At 48.0% G+C, this 24,499-nt stretch overlaps 1 protein-coding gene across 8 annotated transcripts in view; it reads left to right on the plus strand.

The window, feature by feature from the left end:
- The window catches only part of lima1a (LIM domain and actin binding 1a), a 164,380-nt gene that overhangs the window by 104,631 nt on the left and 35,250 nt on the right, over positions 1-24,499 (plus strand). For 5 of the 8 annotated variants that reach the window (XM_072493968.1, XM_072493966.1, XM_072493971.1 and 2 more), the window contains 2 exons: positions 1,599-2,081; positions 21,051-21,192. In XM_072493968.1, coding sequence (XP_072350069.1) covers positions 1,599-2,081; positions 21,051-21,192 — 625 coding nt within the window. The remainder of the gene's footprint in view (positions 1-1,598; positions 2,082-21,050; positions 21,193-24,499) is intronic. The other 3 variants (XM_072493970.1, XM_072493972.1, XM_072493973.1) reach the window with 2 other exon arrangements.

Consider the following 24,499-nt stretch of genomic DNA (forward strand, 5'->3'; position numbering starts at 1 on the left):
CGAAGGTGGTGAAGGTCCGGGTCAAACCAGGCTGGGGGTTAGCTTTATTTGGAGTTGCGGATGAGCCGGGAGTGCAGGAGGCGAAAGAGGCCGATGTCGTGGCCTTTGCGTCCCTAGTAGCCCGGCGTAGGATTTTACTCGTGGAAGGAAGCGAAACCCCCCGGACTGGAGGCCTGGATAAACGATATGGCGGGGTTCATTAAACTGGAGCAGATTAAGTTTGCGCTGAGAGGATCGGCTCAAGGGTTCACCAGTCGGTGGCAACCGTTCCTCGACTACCTAGCGGAACGTTAGAGGGAAGATAGATGACCAGCAGCAGCAACCCAGGGGGAGGGGGGGTAAATTGTTTGTGTTTTTGGAGGGGGAGAGGGGGCGGGGGGTGGGGGCGCTGTGGAGTATTACTTTGTGTTATTTGGTTAGTTTACCATGTTAGTTACATAATGTTATATTGTAGTTATGTTATTTGTATTTTTATTTTTTTGATTTGTAAGGGAAAATTTTTTTTAATTTTTTTTTAATCGCATCACACGCCTGTTCGAGAAACTGTGCTGTGTAAATTGCCTGTTGCTTTTCACACATTACAACAGCAGCAATACTTCAAAATACTTGATTGGCTGTGCAGTGCTTTGGGATACTTTGGGAAAGGTGCTATATAAATGCAAGTTATTTTATTTCCGGGAAGGCAGCCTGTCCAGTCTGACTTAAACATGGCCCCAGTCCAACACTCTAACACTTCAATATAAAAGGATAGCCCACTACTAATTAGCTGGAGATGAGCAATATAGGGCTCCTTACCAGTGTTGTAAATGTCGTAAGGGAAAAACAACTTCTCATCTGGTGAGAAATTGGAAGTACAACATTGACTAAAAGGTAGCTGATAAGTAAAACCGGCTCAGGTTTTGAACAACCGCTGATTATACTGGCAAATCTAAAACCAACAGCTTGTCCAGCAGCAAAACCGACAACTTTTGTTTTGTGAAAATGTAGTTTGTGAGCTGCTGCTGGACACCTGTCTGCACTTTGTTACTCTTGTGTCTGGAGAATGGTTAAGTTGCTTGGTATCTGGAGAAAAGTTCGAAGTGAGAATATAAAGTGGGGGCAGCATTTTAGCGCTGTCCTTCTAAAATCCAAAATGCAAAGTTGAAACCTCTTTGCTGGAAATTTGAAACCAGGTCGTCCTAGTGCTACCAAGTTGCCCGAGAGTACTCTTTTTTTTTTTTTTTTTTTTTTTTTCTCTCGCGTTTTAGATTGCATTGAGTAAAACCTTGTTTTATGTACTAATTTAATTTGATAAGTGAAATCCTTAACAATTCCCTTCATTGTTCTTCCTTTTTCCTTATAAGGAAGCCCTGCTGTTTTATCATTTCCTGCTTCAGTTTCCTGACTTTCTGCTATACCCTGAGGGGAGAAATGCCTATACAAGTTGTAGCACTAAATGATTGCAGCTGCCTAAGTAACTCAAAGCACTGGTGACACGTATGTGTATGTGTGTGAGAGAGAGCGCACTATTTCCTGTTTGCAAAGCAACAACAAAACTTTCAATCCATGCTGTCAGCATTCCTTTTCTGTAATGGGTTTCAAATTCTGTCTTCTTGCAGAACACTGAAAATCTTCCCCCGGCCCTGAGGAAAGGGACATTGAGCATCTTGAAAAAGAAGTGGGAAATACCAGAAAATCCCACCGCACAATCAGCACCTCAAAAGTCGCCTGTCAGAATTAATCGTTCAGATTCCCGGGCTCGGGTTGCTTCTGTCGGCCCAAAAGCAGACACCGGTTTCGTGCCTCTAAGTGAGTCGGATCAAAATTCGGAGACCACCATAAGAGTCAAGTCTCCCAGGAGCCCAGGGGTCTTGAGCAGATTTCCTTATCCTGGTATAGAGAGTGAAGGCCAGGCTGATTTAAAGATGGAACGAATGCTTTTGAAAGAGGGAAACGAAGTGGCGAATGGAACAGCACAAGATTTGACAATCTCTCCTAGAATTGAGAAATTTAATGTCCCATTGAACAGCTTGAAGATGATGTTTGAGAAGGGGGAAGCAAATGGTCAGTCCAAACACAGGCACCACGAAATCCCTGTCAAGGTAAGTGTTTGCCACAAGTCATTTGTTTGAATTAAGGCTTCCTTCACGTTCAGCCGATCGTTCTGAGCTGAAGTACTTTGGGTGTCTTCAAGTAAAATAGTTAAATGTAGATCTCGTGTGGTTCAGAATTAAGAATTTGTGTACTGGTTCAACTGTACTCCTATTTTGAAGGATTTTTGAAGTAACTTTAAACAGTGATCAGCTGTCATTTGATGCCCTTTACTTCAGAAATAAAGAGAAGGAGAGAGGAGCTTGTGCATGCAGGCTGGGCTGCATCATTTTTCTTAAAAAGCACAACATTTGAATTCTAGCTATAGTTTGTATTTGTTCACTTAATTTTAAAATTTGAAAGAGGGTCAAAGATCGTTTAGTTTGCTCCAAAAGAAAACACTGGGAATATGGACTGCCAGAGTACCAGGATCAATCCTCTGACTGTGCTACATTAGCTGATTTAGTGTTCAATTGTGGGCTGAGACAATGAAGATAATCCAGGGTCCTTTACCTTCATGGAATCATAGAATCCCTACGGTGCAGAAGGGGACCATTTGGCCCATCGAGTGTAAACTGACCCTCTGAAAGAGCATGCTACCTAGACCCACTGCCCCGTCCTTTCCCTGTGACCCCATAACCCCACCTAACTTTTGGGCACTGAGGGACAATTTGGATTGGCCACTCCACCAAACTGCACATCTTTGGACTGTGGGAGGAAACTCCCGGAGCACCTGGAGGAAACCGATGCAGTCACTGGGAGACTGTGCAAACTCCACACAGACAGTTACCCAAGGTTGGAATTGAACCCAGGTCCCTGGCGCTGTAAGGCAGCAGTGCTAACCACTGTCACCCTTGGAGGATATCTGGATATCTGTCACCTGGAGAGTGGTTATATGCAGATGCTGGTTGAGGATAGAATTGGCCTTCGTCGGTGATGGTTTCTCCCCCCCCCCCCCCACAGTGTTCCATAAACTGCACATACATGGTGTTAAAGCTGACGTCTTCTTGTGTAATGCTGTAGGAATGCTGGTGCCTGCAGGACAGCAATAACCATGTATTTCCCCCACCTTGAAAGGGAAGCAAATGTTTTTTTGGGTTGCTGGCTTAAACATACAGAATGTTTTCTTTTGCTTTCCTCTGTTTTTCTCTCTTCTGATCGCCTCTCCTTTTCCCAAAGTTGTTTGCACATTGTTGGGTATAGTTCATGGGCATGGATTTCTTTCCTCTCTCTACTGTGTCCTTGATAGATTATTTTTCTGCATGTAGTTGGGGGAGCTGAGGTCAATTGTGCCCTTGTCGCAAATGTAACCAAGCTGAGATCAGCTAAGTCAACCCCAACTGAATTTAAGTTGTTTAGGTCTTTGCAGCATGGTTTGCAATTGTTGAGCTCTTTGTCGTTTTAATTGTGTAAAATAGAATTTTATGGGCTGTGTGAAAGGAAATGAAGGCTGCCATTATATAATGCCTTTCAGGATACCCCAAAGTACTCTACAGTTAATGAAATACTTTTGGACGTGTAGTCACTCTTCTTCATGAAATTTAAATTTCATGTTACCATTAATTTGCAACTCTAACCGCTGACTTTTGGTGGTCTAAATTTAAGATTTATTGACATTTAAATTGAAAGTACTAACCTGTCGCATTCCACCCCACCTGCAGCCCATGAAACAAACCAAGGTGTGATAAATACAATTAGAGCACAACCGGACCTTCATGAGCTGTTCTAATTAGTTCTGGGTATTTGGAAAGTTGCCGACATGTACATTTGCAGGCTATTTCCTTTGACAAAGTTGGTCTGTGGGAGGAACAGAAAGCTAATCTCCCCCCACCCAAAGTACAGGGAAGGCCCCTGTCAAGAAGCTAGACAGCAGTCCAGGCGGAAGCAGTGAAGAAAATTGCGGTTGTAACACTGTCTGAGCCAGCAGGTGTATGCCCAGGTGAGAGGAAGCACCACCTGTCAATTTCTGGAAAGATCAACCAGGCAACTGTGTTTAAACCCTTCCGATCCTTGAGCTGCAAGCTATTCATTCATTTCCCTCACTGGGCTGTGATTAACAGCTTCCACATAGATACACACACGCATAGCTGTCAGCCTTGCTTCATTCATATCCCTTCACGGTTGAGTAACTCTGAAAACATCAACCACTTCAAAGAGAGTTAAGTGCATTCCAATCACCCTCCTTCATGCTTGAATGATTTTAACTCTTTGGTGGGGGCGGAATGGCCAGGCCTTGCATTGGTGGGGAGAGTGGACGGAAGATGGCCTTCGAATGGACATTGGGGGCAACTCCCTGAAGGAGTTATCCCCATGACCCACATCAAAGTTCACCACGTCCGGGCTGCGCTAGGAAATGCTGGCAGTAAATCTCACCCACGTGATTACTGGCCCAGAGGACTGGAGAATCATGCGGGCCCGGCCCCCTAAAGTGAGGATGGGCTTTGGAATAATTTTCACATGCTACTATATACAGTGTTTTAAAACCCAATACTATTTTGCAGTGGAGTTGAAATTCAGCACTCATTACCTCCATTCTCTCATCTCTGAATTCTTGGTGGGCAGCACGGTGGTGCAGTGGGTTAGCACTGCTGCCTCACGGCACCGAGGTCCCAGATTCCATCCCGGTTGAGGGTCACTATCCATGTGGAGTTTGCACATTCTCCCCATGTCTGCGTGGGATTCACCCCCACAACCCAAAGATGTGCAGGGTAGGTGGATTGGCCACGCTAAATTGCCCCTTAATTGGAAAAATTGAATTGGGTACTCTAAATTTATATTTTAAAAAATCTCTGAATTTTTTGCAAGAATCTGGGGAACAGCAGCCTGTAGTGTAGGAAACGGAGAGAAGTGCTCTGAATGTTCGGGCATGGAGGAACGCCTGGTATTTTGTTCTGTGTTCTCTGTTTCCTTAAGTTCTTCAATGTGGACTCTCACTACATGATGTAGCAAATCATTGCTCAAACTAATTCAAAAGCTCAGAAATGAAATGAATGAAAATCACTTATTGTCACAAGTAGGCTTCAAATGAAGTTACTGTGAAAAGCCCCTAGTCGCCACATTCTGGCGCCTGTTCGGGGAGGCTGGTACGAGAATTGAACCGTGCTGCTGGCCTGCCTTGGTCTGCTTTCAAAGCCAGTGATTTAGCCCTGTGCTAAACAGCCCCTATGGGGCTACATGTACGAGGGCATCTGTCCACCCCAAGCAGCTGATCACCGTTCCAGAGGACCCCCTTCTATATAGCTCCCCTGCACAATATATTGGAAGTATTTAGAAATGACTGATGCCAAATAATCAGTCTGTTAATATAACTACTTGATGACTTTTGGATGCTATTGTGGATTTTGTTTTACAACATCGCCTTCAATTTAAAAAAAAACTAGTTTTAATGTTGCTTTTTATTAAACATATCTTAATTATTAAAATTTAACAAAGCATGTTGGCCTTTGGGTGGCGCAGTAGAACTTTGGTTAGCACTGCTGCCTAAAAGCACCAGGGACCGGGGTTCGATTCCAGCCTTGGGTCACTGTCTGTGTGGAGTTTGCACTTTCTCCCCGTGTCTGCGTGGGTTTCCTCCGGGTGCTCCGGTTTCCTCCCACAGTCCAAAGATGTGCAGGTTAGGTGGATTGGCCATGATAAATTGCCCTTAGTGTCCAAAAGGTTAGGTGGGGCTATGGGTTATCGGGATAAGGTGGGTGTGTGGGTTTGGGCAGGGTGCTCTTTCAGAGGGTCGGTGCAGACTCAATGGGCTGAATGGCCTCCTTCTGCACTGTAGTGACTCTATGATTCATTGTATCAGCAACTGTTATGATATGTATATATTATTTTGTATGGTAACAGTTGCCTCAACTTCATTAGTAGCTTAGTCACTCTTGGAAGGAATTCTGCTTTAAGAATTGTGTTGGAATAGTTGGCGCAAGGGCGGCACGGTGATGCAGTGGTTAGCACGGCACCGAGGACCCGGGTTCGATCCCTGTCCTGGGTCACTGTCCGTGTGGAGTTTGCACATTCTCCCTGTGTCTGCGTGGGTCTCACCCCCACAATCCAAAAGATGTGCAGGATAGGTGGATTGGCCATGCTAAATTGCCCCTTAATTGGAAATATATATTTTTTTTTTTAAAAAAGGAATGGTTAGAGCAGCCTAGCATGTGTGTAGGATGCTGAAGTTCAGACGCCAGCCTTTTCTGAAGCTCAAAGTTAATGGGTCTGAGCAGTGCCCTGAAAGGGATGGTTCTCGGCAGCAGGGAGCCCATGTTTCTGTATGAAGAGGAAGTGTTGCCCTCAATTTACATAGAATTTACAGTGCAGAAGGAGGCCATTCGGCCCATCGAGTCTGCACCGGCTCTTGGAAAGAGCACCCTACCCAAGGTCCACACCTCCACCCTATCCCCATAACCCAGTAACCCCACCCAACACTAAGGGCAATTTTGGACACGAAGGGCAATTTATCATGGCTAATCCACCTAACCTGCACGTCTTTGGACTGTGGGAGGAAACCGGAGAACCCGGAGGAAACCCACGCACACACTGGGAGGATGTGCAGACTCCGCACAGACAGTGACTCAAGCAGGAATCAAACCTGGGACCCTGGAGCTGTGAAGCAATTGTTCTATCCACAATGCTACCATGCTGCCCATCAATAGTTGGCTTCTCCAAGATAAATGCACCTTCTGTCAATGAAACAGCTGTTGTACCTTGTGCAGGTGATGTTGGACACTGCTTATGCCTGATGGTCCACCGTGAAAGTTCCTGGCCTCTCTAGTGCCATGAAGTGAGCTGCTAAGTAGAGGCTGAACACTTGCCTGCTCAAAGCAAGTTTGTGAAATCTTGCTTTGCACAAATGTACTGGTGTATGTCCTATCTTGCAACATTGACTATATTTCAAAAAGTACTTCAATGGGTGTAAACTCTCCTGGGATGTCCTGCAATCCTAAGAGAGGCGGCAACACTCCGGGGATGTTGTTGCTGATTTTCTCCTTGGTTCAATTGCTCTGTTTTATTACCTTTGCTCTCGAGTCGCCAGGTATCTTTATGATACCGCCACGAGGTTCAAGTCCGAGTAATGATCAATAATCCAATACACCGATTAGTAAGATTTAAATCAAAGCACATTTATTATAAACAGTAATCGCTACTCATGCACAAATTCTACGTCTAAGCTACTTCTACAACTAACAGGCCAAACTTAACTTTGGACTGGCCCACCAGGTCAGGGGAACAAATGGCCTTTTGTTCGGGTTCTGAGCCTACGAGATTCGAAGTTGGTACGGATTGGTAGCTAGGAGCGCCTATCACGTAGCGAGCGTTGAATTAAGACTTGCGATTGTCAGTCTTCACTGCACAGGTCACGGTCAATGTTGGTTCGTGTTGCTGGGTGACCCGGGCAGGAAGAAGAGCTGAAGAGGAGCTGCTGAAGAGTGAAGAGAGCGATTTGAACTTGGGGTTTAACTCTTAGTTTCCAGGGGCTTCCCGCCTTTCGGGGCGGACCCTGTACCTGGTCCCAAGTGATTGGACTTTGTCCCAATCGCTTGGTTCGATTTTCTCCAATACTGGAGCGGTTCCCTGATCGATGGGTGGTCTTGAGGTGCTCGTTCACTTCCTTTGTGTTGGCTCCTGCTGGCGCCGAGGAGTCTGGCTTTGCTTTGTGTGTCAAAAATGTTACTTATTGTTCCCGGGGATTGCTCATCGGTCTGCAGATGGCTGTTACTTTGTTATGCTGATGGTCGCTGGTATCGATGTTGTCTAGTTTTTGCAGAGGTAAATGCACAGCAAACCTGCAGCCGCTGGTATCTGTCTTGTTGGCTGATTTTCCCATCAGCCTTTGCTGTTCGCCATTTTAAATTGGGAGTTGGCCACTTTAGGTGGCTACAATGTCCTGTGATCCTAAGAGGTGGCATGTAAATTCAAATTTGTCTGTTCTCTAAGCCATTATAGGTGAGGGCAGATTGTGGGAAGCTCTTGAGACATTTCAACAAGAAGGAATGCTCTTACATACAAATCACTTAATCGCTCATCTTCTCCTCCTTCACATTGAGACGGCCCTTGGACTGCATTGCCAAGCTGGTTCACGTGCTAGCCTGTAGACAAATCATCTGCATTCCCCCTGATCGAGGGGGAATGAGACCAGGAAGCAAAACTAAGCTTTAACAGTGGCTGGAATTGTCCGGTTGTTGCGACCCGCCGGCAGCACACCCCCGTCCGCAGGTTTCCCGGTGGCGTGCGGTGGTTACAATGGGAAATTCCATTGACAAACAGTGGAAAGATAGAATCCTGCCATCAGTGTGCGACCGAGATGCACGTGGCTGGGGGAGCAGAGAATCCAGACCAGTGGCTGTGAAAGAGTTTCTGACTGATCTGTCTGGTAAACTGCATGGAAGGGTCCTGAAGGGAGAAAGTGTTTCTCACTTTCAAAAACAAAAGTCCTTGATTCACATGATATATGCAGTCATAAAATGAAACACTGGCTCTTTCTGTCTACTCATCTCGAGCACATGATTTGGCTTTGCACAGTTCTTCCTTTTCGACTTGCTCACCCTTGTATAACATTTTTCCCTTTTGCTTGGTGGGGCAAGCGAAACCTTTCCGAACTTCACTGCAGAACTGGGTTAGTACCTCTCTTAGTCTTTTGATGTGTTACTTTGCATGACGACAGTGCTGTTTCCTTGCATGTTTGGTATTCAATATCTTTTCAAATGGTCCCGAGCTGATATAAAGGTTGCCTAGATGCCCGAGGGAAATTTTGATCCTCTGATTTTGGTATCAATCAACAGTTCATATCCCCAACTTTCACGTTGATACGGTGGTCTGTTTTGTTGTCCAACTTTGTTTCTGTATTTTTTGCCTTGAAATAATTTAACCCCCTTATCCTGCAACTCTCATTCCTTGCATGCTTTTAGTTTTTCAAACTTCATGCAGATCCCTAAAATCCTATTTCAACAGCTGCGAGACAACTGTCCTGGTCTCGGACACCCCAAACTGTTTTTGATTACTCTTGAGCAAAATAAACTCCTCAATGACATGCTTGGTAAAAGTGGGACATATGATATGCAGCCATACAGACCAAGGGTTCCAGGTTCAACTCTTAGTTTTTGCTGTATTAAGTGATCTTCAAGCACTACAATATGAAAATGAAATGAAATGAAAATCGCTTATTGTCACAAGTAGGCTTCAATGAAGTTACTGTGAAAAGCCCCTCGTCGCCACATTCCAGCGCCTGTTCGGGGAGGCTGGTACGGGAATCGAACCGTGCTGGTGGTCTGCCTGGGTCTGCTTTAAAAGCCAGCGATTTAGCCGAGTGTGCTAAACCAGCCCCAATAGCAAGGAGAGAGATTAAATCAGCCAGCAATCTCCATCCTGATCACTGCAGGGATGACTCCTGCTAGAAAGTATGTCTTAACATCAAGCGAGGACAGAATTAGATTTTGTTGTCGTGTCCTTGGGCCTAACTAATCATTGTCTGACTCATGCTCTCGGTTCTTGCCCAGTTATAGCCCAATCATCGTGGTCATCAGTCCCTCGAAATGAGGATGACGTCTACCAGGTTTCATGATTTGTCTCCAGGTGCATCAGCAGGCCAATCCTAGAGCTACAGGCCTTTGGCCATGGAGAGCAGGATTTGCCCTGAGGAAAGGGGTGTTCTTGAGCCAGGTTCTGCTCGGTCTCTTTCTTCTTTATCACTGCTCTGCAGCCGGGTTTGTGGGCAACCACCTGGGACAGTTTGTTACAGGTTCCTCCCACGCACTGATAACATCTCCTTTTTTCAGTGGGACCTTCAGAGTGCCATTTTAATGTTTCCTCCACCCTCCTTGCATTAAGGTGCCATCCTTAAGTTGTGAAAACAGGATCTGCTTTGGAAACTGATTATTTGGCATGCTGGTACAGTGTCCAGATCTGTGGAGCTGATTTTGCATGATCATGATAGCGATTCAGGAGGAATTGCCTTTGGTGCAGATTCTTGCGTTTGTCCGCCTGTCTTGCCAGTTGATTTTGAGTGTCCTCCAGAGATGATGCTGATAAATTCTCCAGTGCCCAGTCGTGCCTTTGGTACATGACCCAAGTGTCTCTGCCATATACAAGGGTGGTGACAATAATTGTGTTGTAGACAAAAGTCCCTTTCCTTTTAAGGATGTCTCTGTTGTTGAGGGTACGGTTCTTTTTGCTGGTACTGCTCGTTGTATGCTGGATATTCTCTCCGATGGTGACCTTTTGAGAAAGGTAGTTGCCAAATTTGGGAAGTGCTGTCGGGGATTGAACACTGCTGTATTCAGTGCCTCTGAATTCTTCATCTCTATTCATTTGATTAATTCTGGTCTTTTAATTATAACAAATTTTACTATTTTTACAGCATTGTGCAGGAGCTGAAACTGAAGAAAAGTGAAAACTGGGGGGTGGGGTGGGACGAGGAAGAAGACGAAGACCACTGAATTGGAGGGGGAATTAATTAACAATCTGATTGGTCTGCCAATATAACATTTTAGTTTTATGCAGAATGTGTATTTGTGTTATGGAACTTACCCGGTAATATCTCTGACATATTCCAGGGGTACGATTGAACCAAAACATTTCTAAGTGGCATTTTGGGCGAGTTTGACGGCGTGTTTCCCACTGGCTTTTTGGGTGAGACCCACACTGAGGGCGCAATTCTCTGGCCGCATTGCGCTCGAGTGAGAGCACAACGTGGCCGGAGAATATCTGGAGAGCCCTCTCGCGGGCTGCACGGCAGCCTCTGCGTCGGATTCGGAGCTCTGCCCAAAAGGGGCGGGAACAAACGGCACTCCCGGAAGAAGGTCTTGGACCTACTTAAGATGTACTCACCCGGGATACACCGGCCTCCCTCTATTCTCGAGGGAGGCTACAGCCGGGTGCCGATCAGTGCTGGTCCACAGGAACGTGGACCAGGCGGAACATCTCTCGGGGGGGGGGGGGGGTCTCCTGAGCTATTGGAGGCCCCTGGGTGGTCAGGGCCAGTGCAGGGTGGCTACCTGGCCCCCCTCCTGGAATGTGTTCACCGTGGCACTGTCACCCTGGCATTGCCAAGGGAGGGAGGGAGTGCGGTGGGGAGGCCTGAAGAGGCCCCCCACTCCTCCCAGGGACCCCATTACAGGGTGTCCTCACTGGGGGTGGGGGGTGTTTGACATTGACATTGCCCGAGGGTATGGGGGACCCGCAAGCTCACTTGGATATCGGGGCACCCTTTCAAATTAGCGGCCCGATCTCTGAATTCAGTTCCCCAGTGTGCCTAAACTGGTGAGAAACTCCCCAGAGCCCAAAGTGACTACGTGTCATTGAATAACGGTAGAGAACTCGCCAGCTAACTCCCTGAAAAACCTGCCACAAATTAACTTTGAAAGGTTTTGGAAGAATCGTGCCCGTAGTCATTTTTTTGCCATCCTTTGGGAGGTTCCCAGGAGCCCAGAGAATTAGCTGCATGGATCATTTCAATATGCTCATTTTGATCTCGTCCAACGCGGATGCGATCCAAATTGTGACATTTTGTGGGTTCGGTTGAATCTCGTGAGACATCTCCAGCGTCGTGTATCTCACGGGATTCAACAGGCGTGATGAGGCCGTTCAATCGTGCCCCAGATCGCCGGCTTTTGTGATCTAAACATCGCGCAAGTGCCATTTCACACTATTAAGTACAATAGCAACATTCCAGCTGCTTTATTCTCAGCTATCAGATGAATATAGAATGCTAATGAAATAATACCAACTGTACCTTTTTAATGTATTTGTATAGCTGTTAACCTCTTAATCAGTGCTGGATTGCCAGAAGATTTTGAGTTCCATAAACAGCAATGCCTTTAATTTAAGGCACTTTACATTTAAAATGTGCACCATAAATCTGCAGACCTGATGAGGAAGGTAGTATTGATACTGCAAGAGATGGAAGCTGGTGAAAGTGACCTTGCTTTCCCTTGAATTGGAAGAGCTGTCCCATAGACTAGTCAAAACAACAGCCTGACACAGTCATCCTCATGGAATCATACCTTACAGACAATGTCCCAGACAGCACCATCACCATCGCTGGGCCTGTCCTGTGTCACTGGTAGGACAGACCGGGCAGAGGTGGTGGCACAGTGGAGGGAGTTGCCCAGGGAGTCCTCAACATTGACTCTGGACCTTATGAGGTTTCATGGCGTTTCATGGCATCAAGTTAAACATGGACAAGGAAACCTCCTGCCGATTACCATGCTGCCGTTGTTTCGATTTTGATCAATCAACGCACATTGTGTCATAAAATGTAGCTGTACTCTTAAAACATTTGCCATCCCTTGAATTTGTCCCTCAGTTTGTTTGATTTATTTTAATTGGTTATCTGATTTGCCTAAAAATAGGGTAAACCCACAAACCTAGAGCAATGCTCTGGGGTTCTAGGCTCGAGTCCCACCACGGTAGATGATAAATCGTCCTGTGGCAGGTATAGGGGAGGGGGGGCTGAAAAATTTGCAGGTGCGGAGGCCAAGGTCACTGTTCGCGTGAGAGGGGGAAAAAGATTTGCTTCTTGAGAAAGTGGGCGGGATTCTCCCTTTTGGGGACCAAGTCCCCATGCCGGCGGGAAAACCAGCGCTAACCACTCCGGCGTCAACAGCCCACTAAAGTAACGGGGGTGAGGTGGATGCCGGAGAGGTTGGCGCCGCTCCAGCCGGTGCCGAAGGGACGGCGCGAGTTCCGCGCATGCGCAGATCAGCCGGCATATTTCCGCACATGCGCGCGGGGGTTCTCTTCTCCGCGCTGGCCCGCGGGCAATATGGCGGAGCCCTACAGGGGCCCGGCGTGGAGGAAAGAAGTCCCCCCCCCCACGAAACGAGCCTGCCCGCAGATCGGTAGGCCCCGATCGTGGGCCAGGCCACCGTGACGTCCCCCCCCAACCCCCACCGAGGACCACCCCTGCACACTCCCCTCCCAGGTCCCGCCGTGTGTGGGGTGAGTAATTCACGCCGGCGGGACCGGGCAAAACTGGACGACGGCTGCTCGGCCCATCGGTGCCCGGAGAATCGCCGGGAGGGGGCGCTGTCAATGGCTCACGACCGGCGTGGCAGGAATCCCGCCGCCTCCTGAAAAATGGTCCCGGAGAATAGGGCAGCCGGCGGTGTCGCAGCGGGATTCGCGCCTCCCCCCTGGGGATTCTCCGACCCGGTGGGGGGTTGGGGAATCCTGGCCAACATCATGTACTAGACTGATGTGACTTTTTTTTCAGTAAGAACCTATTTTCCGACTTCCGGTTGCGGCTATGCGGAGCTAAGCCGCACGATTCCACAGCTCCCGCGAAGATGGACTCGATAGAAGAGCCCCAACGGAACTTTTCACATAGCCAACCCGTGGGGGAGAGAGATCCCCCACTAACCTGTGTGGACCGGACCCGCAGCGACACGGCCAAAAAAAACGGCACTGGAGCAGCGGGAGAAGAGGGGGAAAACAAACTAAATGGCGGCGGCCGGGGACAAAGAGGAGATGCAAGAATTCATCAAGCGCTGCTTCGAGGAGCTGCGCAAGGAGATGGTGGCGCCTATGCTGGCAATAATTGAAGGACTTGGGGCAACCCAGAAAGCCCATGAGGTGAAGATCCAGGGCAAAGTGAGTGAGAATGAGGACGAGCTCTTGGGTCTGGCAGTGAGAGTGGAGCGGCACGAGGCGCTACACAAGACGTGGGCGGGAAGACTCCAAGACCTGGAGAACAGGTCGAGGAGAAATAATCTGAGGATCCTGGGTCTCCCAGAAGGAGTGGAGGGGGCCAACGCCGCGGCATATGCGGGCACAATGATCGGGGCGCTGGTAGGCGCGGAGGCCCCCCCGGGGTTGCTGGAGCTGGAAGGGGTGCACCGGGTGCTGGCGAGGAAGCCCAAGGCAAACGAGCCGCCAAGGGCGATGGTGGTGAGATTTCACCGGTTCACAGACCGAGAGATGGTCCTGAAATGGGCCAAGAAGGAGTGGAGCAGCAAGTGGGACAATGCTGAGATCAGAATATACCCGGACTGGTGCACGGAGGTTGCTAAGCGGAGAGCGGGTTTCAACCGGGCCAAAGCGGTGCTGCATCGGAAAGGAGTAAAATTTGGAATGTTGCAGCCAGCGCGACTGTGGGTAACATATAACGGGCAACACCACTACTTCGAAACGCCCGAAGAGGCATGGACCTTTATACTAACTGAAAAGTTGGACTCTAATTGAGGGTTTGTGAGGGTGGGGGGTATTTGAGGGTTGAAGTATGATGGCGGTTATATAGAGGGGGGCAAGCACGTGCAGGGAATGTTATATGGGCTGGGGACGAGAGACAAGGCCGCAACAGAAGCTGCGTCGGGGGGGGGGGGGGGGGGCAGGCTCTGGAAAGCGCGGGAAGAAAGGTGGGAGGGGGAACGTAGGAACGTCTACTGATGGGGAGATTCCCACACGGGGGGGGGGGGGGGGGGGGGGGGGGGTCAAAGGGATGGTGGGGGAAGCTGGGGTCAGCAGGCATTAGCTGACTTACGGGAGTGATATGGGGGGAGCAAAAAAGCTAGACCGGGATCTAGGGGAGGGGAGGGAAACAGGGTTGCTGCTGCACTGGCTGAAAGGGAATGGGACACCGAAGAGGTGGCCGGGACGGAGGTCCCCCGGTTGGGGGCCTGGAGGGTGAGGGAGACGTGGACACGGGACTGGCCCAGAAAAGGAGATGGCTAGGGGGGGGCGGGGGGAGGGGAGAGAGAGCCCCTCCAATCCGGCTGATGACGTGGAACGTGAGGGGCCTGAACGGACCGGTGAAGAGGGCTCGAGTGTTCGCGCACTTGAAGGGACTGAAGGTAGACGTGGCTATGCTCCAAGAGACACACCTGAAGGTGGCGGACCAGGTTAGGTTAAGAAGGGGATGGGTAGGGCAGGTATTTCACTCTGGACTGGACGCGAAAAATAGAGGGGTGGCAATTCTGGTGGGAAAACATGTCATTTGAGGCCAAGACTATCGTAATGGACAATGGAGGGAGATACGTGATGGTGAGTGGTAGGTTGCAAGGGACGTAGGTGGTGTTGGTAAATGTATACGCCCCGAACTGGGATGATGCTGGATTCATGAAGCGCGTGTTGGGGCGCATCCCGGACCTGGAGGTAGGAGGACTGATAATGGGACGAGACTTCAATACAGTGCTGGACCCAGCACTAGATCGCTCCAGATCAAGGATGGGAAAGAGGCCGGCGGCGGCCAGGGTGCTCAGTGGGTTTATGGACCAGATGGGGGGAGTGGACCCATGGAGGTTTGCAAGACTGCAGGCCAGGGAATTTTCTTTCTTCTCCCACGTGCACAAGGCATACTCCTGGATAGACTTCTTTGTGCTGGGCAGGGCGGTCATCCCGAGGGTGGCGGGGACGGAGTATTCGGCCATAGCCGTTTCGGACCATGCCCCGCACTGGGTGGAAGTGGGGCTGGGAGAGGAGAGGGACCAACGCCCGCTGTGGCGGTTAGATGTGGGACTGCTGGCAGATGAGGTGGTGTGTGGGAAGGTAAGTGGGTGTATTGAAAGGTACCTGGAGGCCAACGACAACTGGGAGGTGCGAGTGGGGGTGGTATGGGAGGCGTTGAAGGCGGTGATCAGGGGAGAGCTAATCTCCATCAGGGCTCAGAGGGAGAAGACAGAGGGTATGGAAAGGGAGAGGTTAGTGGGGGAGATTTTGCGAGTGGCGCAGATACGCAGAGGCCCCGGAAGAAAGATTACTTGGGGAAAGGCAACGGCTCCAGACGGAGTTTGACCTGTTGACCACGGGGAAGGCGGAGGCACAGTGGAGGAAGGCGCAGGGGGCGACCTACGAGTACGGGGAAAAGGCCAGTCGGATGCTGGCACACCAGCTCCGTAAGAGGGCGGCAGCGAGGGAAATAGGGGGAGTCAAAGATGGTGGGGCCCAGGGTGGCCATGGCCCAGGGTGCAACGGAAATAAACAAGGTATTCAAGGCCTTCTATGAAGAGCTGTACAGATCCCAGCCCCCAGGGGGGGAAGAGGGGATGAGAAGATTCCTGGACCAACTGCGGTTCCCGAGGGTGGAGGAGCAAGAGGTGGCTGGTTTGGGGGCACCAATCGGGTTGGAGGAGCTGAGTAAGGGTTTGGGGAGTATGCAGGTGGGGAAGGCCCCGGGGCCGGATGGGTTCCCGGTGGAGTTCTATAGAAAGTATGTGGACCTGTTGGCCCCGCTACTAGTGAGGACCTTTAACGAGGCAAGAGAGGAGGGGACCCTGCCCTCGACAATGTCGGAGGCGACAATTTCCTTGATTCTGAAGCGAGACAAGGACCCACTGCAATGTGAATCGTACAGGCCGATTTCGCTCCTTAATGTGGACGCTAAGCTATTGGCAAAAGTGCTGGCCACGAGGATTGAGGACTGTGTCCCGGGGGTGATACATGAGGACCAGACGGGATTTGTAAAGGGCAGGCAATTAAATATGAATGTGCGGCGGCTCTTAAACGTGATAATGATGCCATCGGAGGAGGGAGAGGCGGAGATAGTGGCAGCCATGGATGTGGAAAAGGCCTTTGACCGAGTAGAGTGGGAGTACCTCTGGGAGGTGTTGCGTAGGTTTGGGTTCGGGGGAGGGTTTATTAGCTGGGTTAAGCTCCTTTACAGCGCCCCGGTGGCAAGTGTGGTGACGAACCGGCGGAGGTCGGAGTACTTTCGGCTGTACTGAGGAACGAGGCAGGGGTGCCCTCTGTCCCCCCCCCCCCCACCTGTTGTTGCATTGGCGATCGAACCCTTGGCCATATCACTGAGGGAGTCTAATAAATGGAGGGGGGTGGTCCGCGGGGGAGAAGAGCATCGGGTGTCGCTATACGCGGATGACCTGTTGCTGTACGTGGCGGACCCAATGGAGGGGATGGTGGAGGTCATGCAGACTTTGAGGGAGTTCTCGGGCTATAAGCTCAATGTAGGGAAGAGCGAGCTTTTTGTACTACAGGCAGGGGACCAAGAAAGAGGGATAGGGGACCTACCGCTGAGGAGGGCGGAGGGAAGTTTTCGGTATCTAGGGATCCAGATAGCCAGGAGCTGGGGGGCCCTACACAAATTGAATCTGACGAGGTTGGTGGACCAAATGGAGGTGGACTTCAAAAGATGGGACATGTTGCCGCTCTCATTGGCGGGTAGAGTGCAGTCGGTCAAAATGGTGGTCCTTCCGAGGTTTTTGTTTGTGTTCCAGTGCCTCCCCATCGTGATTACCAAGGGCTTTTTCAAGAGAGTAGGTAGGAGTATTATGGGGTTTGTGTGGGCGAAGAAGACCCTGAGGGTAAGGAGAGGGTTCCTGGAACGCAGTAGGGACCGAGGAGGGCTGGCGCTGCCAAACCTAGGGGGCGGGGGGGGGTTTATTGTTTGTAAGGGGAAAAAATTGTTTTGTTAGAAAAACTTTAATAAATATATATTTTTTTAAAAAGAACCCATTTTCCTTTGCCACCACCAATTCTCCTGTTTTTTTTCCTTTTACGATAGCATTGTGGATAGCACAATTGCTTCACAGCTCCAGGGTCTCAGGTTTGATTCCGGCTTGGGTCACTGTCTGTGCGGAGTCTGCACATCCTCCCCGTGTGTGCGTGGGTTTCCTCCGGGTGCTCCGGTTTCCTCCCACAGTCCAAAGATGTGCAGGTTAGGTGGATTGGCCATGATAAAATGCCCTTTGTGTCCAAAATTGCCCTTAGTGTTAGGTGGGGTTACTGGGTTATGGGGATAGGGTGGAGGTGTGGACCTTGGGTAGGGTGCTCTTTCCAAGAGCCGGTGCAGACTCGATGGGCTGAATGGCCTCCTGCACTGTAAATTCTATGTTTCACCCTTGCTTGTATTCTTCATCTCTTTCAAGTCGCATTGTTTTTGTTGGGGATGGAGGCAAAGACTCCAAGAGGCCAGGCTGATGGGATACAACTCTCTCTTTATTCTCACACTTTTTTCTTTTAAAAAAAAAAAAAAAAAAATACTTTATTCATAAAATCTATCATAAGCATTACAGAACATTTCGAATTGTCTTGACTGTACATTTCCATCCGAGTTACACATTCCCTTGACTTTCTTCCATTCAATTTTGATAACCTTGCACACATATCGTTCTTTACGTTGCAATTCCTTCTTAAACATTTACATTGTCATGTTTCTTTTATACATTGGAGTGTTAATGACCCAGACCGAGGGGGGTTTACACTGTTCCCCGCCCCTCGGTGTACATTTGCTGGTAAGACCTTACACTGTGGTCTTTCCCCATTGCGCCTTGGCGGCAGCTGCCCCAAGCTTGAGTGCGTCCCTCAGCACGTAGTCCTCGACCTTGGAATGTGCCAGCCTGCAACACTCGCCACATTCGATACAACAATCACTCCTCTCCACTCCCAGCAGGGTCATCTCCCCTGACGAGCAGGTCGGGGTTTATATCCTGTGGGGAGTTCCTCCAATTATTCACCTGGGTAGCTCATACTCTTGAGGTGTAGAAGGGAAATCTGATGCTGTACAAGTTCTGTCCCTGTAGGGGGTCGTAACAGTTTTCTTAACCCATTCTCCAGTAGTCGTCTCGTCCTTCCCTGTTAACGTTGCCACACCCCCAAACCCCAAATGCGTGGACATTGAATCCTGAATAAGAAAAACAAAAAATGCCAGAAATACTCATCAAGTCGGGCAGCATCTATGAAGAGAGAAACCGTTAAGGTTTCAGATCAGTGACTTTTCGTGAAAGTCATGATAAAAGGTCACAGCCCTGAAATATTAACCCCCCCCCCCCCCCCGCCCCCGTTCACCTTCTGATTTCCAGCAGTAGTTTGTGTTCTCAAAAGTGTTGTTAGGATTTCAGTGAAGTAAGTGTGAAGTGTGTCAAACTTTGGATTATAATCTAGATGTCTGTCCTTCCACACTGTACTGTGCCAAGAGAGTATTTTGAACACTCCACCATTAATTTCACCTTTCTAGTGTGAGAGTTCTGCCAATTGTGACTGTAAGGCATGTCTTCTGGCTGAGGTGCTAAACAGACAAGGAATTGCCTTTGTTTAACAGCACCTACACCACATGGACTGCAGTGGTTCAAGAAGGCTGATCACTACCTTCACAAGGGGTAATTAAATAAAAAATCTTTATTAGTGTCGCAAGTAAGCTTCCATTAACACTGCAATGAAGTTACTGTGAAAGACTGACAATAAATGCGCGATGCCGACATCCCATGAAAGAGAAACAAAAAGGTGAGCTGTTCTATGGCGTCCAGTGTTTTGATTAAAAAACCCTCATTGACCAATGCTATCCTATCTGTTCATTCATTCGCACTTATTCATATGTTTATGGAACCTTGCTGTGTGCAATGTGGCATTTGTGCTTTAATCCATCAGTTGCAAAGTGTCTTGGGATGATCCGAGCATTTGTTTAAGATGCTGTCCAAATGTAAATTAATGAATTCTTGTAAACCTAGTGACGGGGCAGCGCAGTGGGTTAGCACTGCTGCCTCACGGCGCCGAGGTCCTAGGTTCGATCCCGGCTCTGGGTCACTGTCCGTGTGGAGTTTGCACATTCTCCCCGTGTCTGCGTGGGTTTCGCCCCCACAACCCAAAGATGTGCAGGCTAGGTGGATTGGCCATGCTAAATTGCCCCTTAATTGGAAAAATGAATTGGGTATTCTAAATTTATTTTTAAAAAACTTAGCGACTGAATTCCAATATGCCAAGGCAGCGCAATAACAAATGCTGGAAATACTGATGACCTTTCATCAAAAGCAACCACAGTAACGTTTGATGTGAATTTTCTAAACCAAAAGGTATTTTTAATCCATTCAGTTACTGTATTTGTATCAGGATATCTCAATAAATCATGCTAAACATAATACATGGAAGAATAATCTCAACTGACCTCCTTTTGTTTTCTGTTACGATATGTCTTGTGAAATATACCATCCCAGGTTTAGTGACTGAGGTCTTGCTTTGATACCCCTACAGGATCAAATAACAGCCACTCCTGATCATGATTCTGTGACTCTGCTGGAAAATACATATGTTCAAGACAAAATTGGGCTGTTGAAAAGGCCACCCAAACTTACCCCAAGCTGCACACAAGCCTGGACATGTTGATGGGTGGGACTAATTAGATAGCTCTGGCCTCTACTTGCCTGCCATAATAGAAACTGTGCTACAACAGTAGCCTATGCTTCAGGAGAGGCGGGGAGCAAATTAGTGGGGGAGGAAGGCCTTTTTTAAATTATGTAAAACAAATGAGAAAATGCTGTACGCACAGATGAGCCCTTTTGATATGCAGAGTGGTTTAATGTTTGGAATTGGGAGCAGCTGAAGTAAATCTTTCTGCTGTCTGCACAGCACAGAAGCTGCTAAAAGAGAGCAGATGTGAGAGGTACCATAGAGTGAGTTAGCACACCAATCTTTCAAAGACTTCAGTTTGTTGCTGAAATGAACACATCACCAAAACATTATTTTTTAAATTGTTGCTTCTGGTAAATATAGGTAACTCAATTACCAGTGGCATCTGGAGTTGCAAATGAGCAAAGGTACTGGTCATTTTTTTTTTTGGCCATCTGGAAATGGAATTAAAGGGGCCCTGTGACCGTTGCAGATGGGATCAGTCTTGTCCATAAGCACTGCAAGGGTTTTGAACTCTGCTAATCCAGATGGCAGTACAGTACTCTCATTAGCAGGGTATATGTTTATTAAGGCTTGTGGTTCAATCATATAGGTTTGAGACAGACGGGCCTCAAAACATTCAGTGCATTGTCTCGAGTTTCTTTTTGTCCATGTCAGGATTTAAGTGCTAATTAAGTCTGGTAGTGTTTTTCAGCCAGGCAATATACTAATCACAATGGGCAGACAAAGAAGATTTGATTTAAATAAGTGATCTGCTTTCTTCAACAAAGATAATGTCATCAGCAAGGTGATTGCGTTCAGTTGCAATTGATAGTCAAATCATGTGCTGTGCTTCATTTTAATAAGATATGGAGAGTGTCATCTTAAAGTGCTTCCTCCCAAATAAATGCTCCGGGTTGAAGATGCTGGATGTTTTTGTTCTCCAGCAGACTGCCAGAGATCAGCATTTCAAGTCTGATGTTTCCAAGAAGTGGTTAGACAAGACTATGGAAAGTAGCTGTTTGATTGAAGACATGGAGAACACAGCAAGGGAGGGAAGCACAAGTGATTTAAAATCAAATGACTTTGGTAAGGATTTCTTTGTTTTACATCTCAAGTGTGGGGAAGTAGAGTAATTAAAGTTTATGTTCTTGTCTTTACCATGTTCACTAAATGATTCTCATATTAGTGGTTAATGTTGTTCAGTTTACATTCTGGAGGAGGTATTAACATTGTTTCCTTTTGTAAATTGCGCTATTGTTGCCTCCCATTGAGTAAGATGAGTACTGACTTTGCGAGTCATTAACCTTGGATAATGCGTGTTATTTACCACAGGTGTACTTTAAGGAATGTTGATGTGCTTGCTTATTTCTGAAAACTGCTTTTTTTTTTTGTTGCAAAAATATACTTTATTCCTAAAATATCTGAAAGAACATTACAAACATTTCAAATTTGCCATTACACAGTGTAGTAATATTCAGGCGTTCCACATACATCCATGTTGCACTCAGGCGCTTCAATACAGTCAAAGAAACATTACAGACTTTCAAAATGGTCATGTCTATACCGATCAGGTTGCACTGAGATGCTTCAATCCAATATACTGCTGTGATGTTGCCGGAGCTTGAAGCAGCTATCGAATGCCAGTTGTCTTATCGGTGCAGCAAATGCACTGATTATGTTGAACGTTGTTTCTACTGCAACCTGAAGCACCTCCACCAACCTCTTGGCCCCATGGCCAGCTGTTTCCAGTTTTATACTACTGTTGGACTGAAACCTGCTCGTTTAGCAATGCTTGCTGCCTTGAAGTGCCACTTTATTTACATTGCCTTTGGGGTGACTATGTTAGAGTGATTCCCGTTCTAAAACTAGCCTTATTGACAAATGAGACTTGCTTTATGATCACAGGACTGGATCTGATCGATCTCTGGTTTATTGATGTTTTGCCAGTGAATGATCTTTGAGGAATAAGCTTTCCACAGTTTCATGGAATCTCAGGATTATTACATCTGAATTAGGAGAAGGCCACTCGGCCCCTCGAGCCCGCTCCGCCATTCAAAAGGATCATGGCTGATCTGAGTGTGACCTCAACCCCACATTCCTGCCGACCCCTGATAACCTTTCAGCCGCTCCTCGCCCCGTTAATCGAGAATCTATCTAGTGCTGCCTTTAAAAATATTCCAAGACTGCATCCACTGCTATTTTGAGGAAGAGAGTTCCAGAGACTCGTGACCCTCTGAGAGAAAAGAATTGAAAAGAATTCTCATCTCAGTTTAAAAATGAAAAATATTGGTTGCTCGTTTAAAACCGTGTCCCCTCGTTCCAGATTCTCCAGCAAGAGGAAACGTCCTCTCCACATCACCCTGTCAGTAAACCCCCCCCCCAGGATCTTAAAAGTTTTACTCTTCTAAACTAGTGCAGGGATTTCTCAAAGAGCGGGTTGGGACCCGCGGGCGGGTGTTGGGTGGGCTGTGGAACGATCGGTTGCGGTGGCCCTGATCGCAGAAGCGCCTAACGGCCGCTACCGCCGCATTTATTGACAATGGCGGTCGCTACCACCTTTTAATTAAGAAGAAAATGAGGGGGCAGTGCAGTGATTAGCACAGCTGTCTCACGGCACCGAGGTCCCAGGTTTGATCCCGGCTCTGGGTCACTGTCCGTGTGGAGTTTGCACATTCTCCCCATGTTTGTGTGGGTTTCATAGAATTTACAGTGCAGAAGGAGGCCATTCGGCCCATCGAGTCTGCACCGGCTCTTGGAAAGAGCACCCTACCGAAGCCCACACCACCCTATCCCCATCACCCAGTAACCCCACCCAACACCTAAGGGCAATTTTGGACACTAAGGACAATTTATCATGGCCAATTCACCTAACCTGCACATCTTTGGACTGAGAGGAAACCGGAGCACCCGGAGGAAACCCACGCGCGCACACTGGGAGGATGTGCAGACTCCGTACAGACAGTGACCCAAGCCGGGAATCGAACCTTGGACCCTGGAGCTGTGAAGCAATTGTGCTATCCACTATGCTACCGTGCTGCCCTCACAACCCCAAGATGTGCAGGGTGGGTGGATTGGCCACGCTAAATTGCCCCTTAATTGGAAAAAAAATGAATTGGGTACTCTTAATTTTTTTTTTTTTAAAGAAGAAAATGAGGGTGTATGCAGTCCAAAAGCGGCAGCAATGAGCAGGTTATGCGCCCGGCACATACACTTTGTCAAACACCCTGTATGCATGTGCTTTTGGCGCTAAATCACAGAGGAGAGCTTCTTCCATTTTCAAGCTGCTGGTAAACGAGGCAAGAGGTCTGTGCAGATGAATCGTTTTCTTACAAGCAAAAGAAGGCGAGCGACACCAATGAGCAGTGCATCTTTTGGCCAGAATCTCTGCATTCTGGCGTAGCATCTCACAGGAGTATCCAATGCTGAATAAAACGAGAATTCTGTTGCTATTGCCCCGCACAATGACCTACAAGTGTGAGGTCGGATTTTCTTATCAGAAAGATGAGGGGTAGCACAGCGGCGCAATGGTTAGCACTGCTGCCTTACGGCGCCGAGGACCTGGTTCGATCCTGGCTCTGGGTCACTGTCCGTGTGGAGTTTAAATTCTCCCCGTGTTTGCGTGGGTTTCGCCCCCACAACCAAAAAACCAAAAAAAAATTGTGCAGGGTAGGTGGATTGGCCACACTAAATTACCCTGAATTGGAAAAAATGATTTGGGTACTTTCAATTTTATATTTAAACAAAAAAAAGACATGTACAACAGGAGGTCGGGGCGGCACGATACCACAGTGGCTAGCACTGTTTACTTCACAGCTCCAGGGCCCCTTCGTCTTTTGACTTATTTCACCTGTATGTATCCACCATCCCTCTTCCACCTCTGCATCCTGTGAGAGGCAAAAAGTGGTTGTCTGACAAAAATATTCCTCTGGTCCCTGATGGGCAATCAAGAAAGCCCCAGGAGGTTCTAGCTATAATTCTTCATTTTCTGTACACAAAGTCTATCTTGCTGTATTGAAGGACTGAGGTTCTAGCTATAATTCTTTTCAGTACACAAAGTCTATCTGTTGCTGTCTTGAAGGACTGTGTAGAATGAGGCCAGTGAGCCCATTGTGCCTCCTGAGTTCTTTGCAGACTCCTGTTCCGTGTTCAGTCAACCTCGGGGAAATTGAAACTTCAGACACCCAATCTATCTATTTTCTCAAATTAAATGCGTGGCCCCAGGCATCATCTATAATCATTAACTCGAGTGCACCATCTACTTGCGTTGTCTTATCTTTCATAATAAATACCTGGATCCGATCGCCCCTCAAGTCCTTGGGTGTTTCCAGTGAATGCAAACCCAAGACACTGTGGTTTTTCATACTACAATGATTTCAGGCTGTAAACCATCTTT

The sequence above is a fragment of the Scyliorhinus torazame genome, chromosome X (genome assembly GCF_047496885.1).
Source record: "Scyliorhinus torazame isolate Kashiwa2021f chromosome X, sScyTor2.1, whole genome shotgun sequence".
NCBI classification, from domain to species: domain Eukaryota; kingdom Metazoa; phylum Chordata; class Chondrichthyes; order Carcharhiniformes; family Scyliorhinidae; genus Scyliorhinus; species Scyliorhinus torazame.